General features: G+C 40.9%; 1 protein-coding gene across 1 annotated transcript in view; it reads left to right on the top strand.

Moving 5' to 3' along the window:
* Positions 1–880: 880 nt before the first annotated feature.
* PJA2 (praja ring finger 2, E3 ubiquitin protein ligase) overlaps positions 881–2,603 on the top strand; it is a 22,697-nt gene continuing 20,974 nt past the window's right edge. Inside the window, exon 1 of the mRNA XM_010013299.1 lies at positions 881–1,079. Coding sequence (XP_010011601.1) covers positions 881–1,079 — 199 coding nt within the window. The remainder of the gene's footprint in view (positions 1,080–2,603) is intronic.

Below are 2,603 nucleotides of genomic sequence, written 5' to 3'. Positions count from 1 at the left end.
TAGCAAGTCTTTTGGGGGCCCTGGTTTTGATTTATGAGACAGTAGTAAACCAAAACAAACAACAGAAATGTCCCAGAAAGTGAACCTGTGTGGATTTTCACTGTATTTCTGATTTTAAATCAGGTGCTAGAGAATAAATCAAGAGAATGAAACTCTGCATCTTAACATCCCTGGAAGTGTTCATGGACAGGGCTTTGAGCAACCTGGTCTAGTGGAAGGTGCCCCTGCCCATGGCAGGGAGCATGGAACTAGATGAGCTTTGAGCTCCCTTCCAAATCAAACCATTCTGTGGTAATAGCTGATTCTACTGCTGTATTAAAATCTCCATTATAATATTGGCAGCTTTCCCCCACTGTTTTTCAAATTTACTTATACAACTTACCTCATGTTTTCTTGGCAAAAGCATTAAGATCCATTAATACAGAATGCTGCTATAAATAGGAACCATATGTGGACAATTGCCTTGTATGGCCATGCCTACACATGTTACCTAGTGTGAAGAATAAAGCCTTCTCTCTGGGACTTGGGACTCTTGTTTTAGAAGGTGTGACTTGATCAATTGTACACTTTCCATCACAGAGGTAAGCCAGCCAGGGCTAGCTCAATTTTGTTGCATTTCCTGAAGTCTTTTCCATTGTAATGCTTGCAGACTTTTTTGTAAGCTGACAGATGTGTTGTGTCACAGCTACATGCAAAAGTGTATTGCATTTAAAAAAAAAAAAAAAAACAAAACAAAAAAACAAGTGACATCTGGCTCCAAACTTCAGGGAAATAGGAAATTCTTGCTAAAAAATTATATTAAAGAGTTGGAGAAGAGGGAAATTATCAAGTCATAGTGTTGTCTAATGAGTCTCTTTTTCCTCCATAATCTTACACAGCAATGGATCAAGAAGCTGGCAAACCTGCCTGGCCCAAACCATCAAGAAGATATCAGACTATTACAGGTAGAAGATATGGAAGAAGATACGCCTATGTTGGTTTTACACCATCTTCAAATACCCAAGTCAGAGATGAACATCAACATAACGAAGACTGCGAACGATTAGAATTGGAGGATATTCAGAAAGAGAATTCTTTACGTACGTGCATATCTTTGTGGATGTCCATTTAATTGCAAAATGAGATGCTTGGGAGTGGGAGGAAAAAGGCACACAGAGGAAACGTGAGGGGAAGGTGGTAACCACTTAACATGTATAAAGTACAATTCATCTGGCTTTATAGAATGAAACTTAGCATGAAGGCAAATTTAAGTATAGTTTATCTTAGACTCTTTAGTTTTGCCTGAGGTTTCCTGAATACATTAATGCTTTCTGACCAACAAGATAACCAAAACATTGTATAATTCAATTTTTGTCTTCAAATCAAATAACAAATCACATTTGGGAGAGAATACCTAATCTAATCTGTTTGGAACTAGGCTATGAAATATTTGACATATGGGCCAGGTTGTTCTGTCTTGGTCAACTGTCAGTTACGATGGGATTTAGTTTAAGCCTATAAAACATCTTTAAAGGTTATCTTTCTATTTATCTCTACCAGTCAGAGCAGTGCCCTTATTTAATGAATATGAAAAGCTATTATGTCCCAAAATGTCTTTTTATGTTTTCAGCATTTGAATAATAATTTCATACAGAAATACAAAATGGCTCATTGGATTAAACTTGGTCCCATCTCCTTGAATGTATGAGCTTTTCTGCTAAAAAAAAAAAAAAAAAAAAACCAAACAAAAAACCAACCCCCCCCCCCCCCCCCCCCCCCCAAAAAAAAAAACTACTAACACCAAAACAACAACCAAAATAACCAACAAAAATCAACCAAACAACAAACCACTCTTTCTGATATAGTCTCAGATCTTCCAAAGCTGCAGGTCCTGCACTTGGGTCACAACAACCCCATGCAACGGTACAGGCTTGGGGTTGCTACAGCTGGAAAGCTGCCTGGTGGAAAAGGACTCAGGGTGTTGGTCAACAGCCATCTGACTATGACCTGGCAGTGCACAGCAGCATCCTAAGCTGTATCAGCAATGGTGTGGCCAGCAGGACCAAGGTAGTGATTGTCCCCTGTACTGGGCACTGGTGAGGCCGCACCTAGAATCCTGTTCAGTTTTGGGCCTCTCACTACAAGAGAGACATTGAGGTGCTGGAGCAGGTCCAGTGAAAGGCAAGAGAGTTGCTGAGGGGTTTAGAGAACAAGTTGTGTGAGGAGTGACTGAGAGGACTGGTTTAGTTTGGAGAAGAGGAGACTAAGGGGAGACATTATTGCTCTCTACAACTGCTTAAGAGGAAGTTATAGTGAGGTGGGCGTCAGTCTCCTGAGTAGCAGAGGAAATGGCTTTGAGTTGCACCAGGGGAGGTTTAGATTGGATGTTAGGAAAAATTTCTTCACAGAGATTGTTGTCAGGCATTGGAACAGGCTGCCCAGGGAAGTGGTTGAGTCGCCATCCCTGGAGGTATTTAAATGACATGTCGATGTGGCACCTTGGGACACAATTCAGTAGTGAATTTGGCAGTGCTAGGCCAACGGTTGGACTTGATCTTCAGGGTCTTGTCCAACCTAAATGCTTCCATGATTCTATCCAGTAGCATCTTACACACCCCCCCCCC

This window comes from Nestor notabilis, unplaced genomic scaffold (assembly GCF_000696875.1).
Source record: "Nestor notabilis isolate BGI_N333 unplaced genomic scaffold, ASM69687v1 scaffold6704, whole genome shotgun sequence".
Classification (NCBI taxonomy): Eukaryota; Metazoa; Chordata; class Aves; order Psittaciformes; family Psittacidae; genus Nestor; species Nestor notabilis.
The sequence above is the reverse complement of the archived record's forward strand: the minus strand, read 5'-3'. Positions and strand labels throughout refer to the sequence as shown.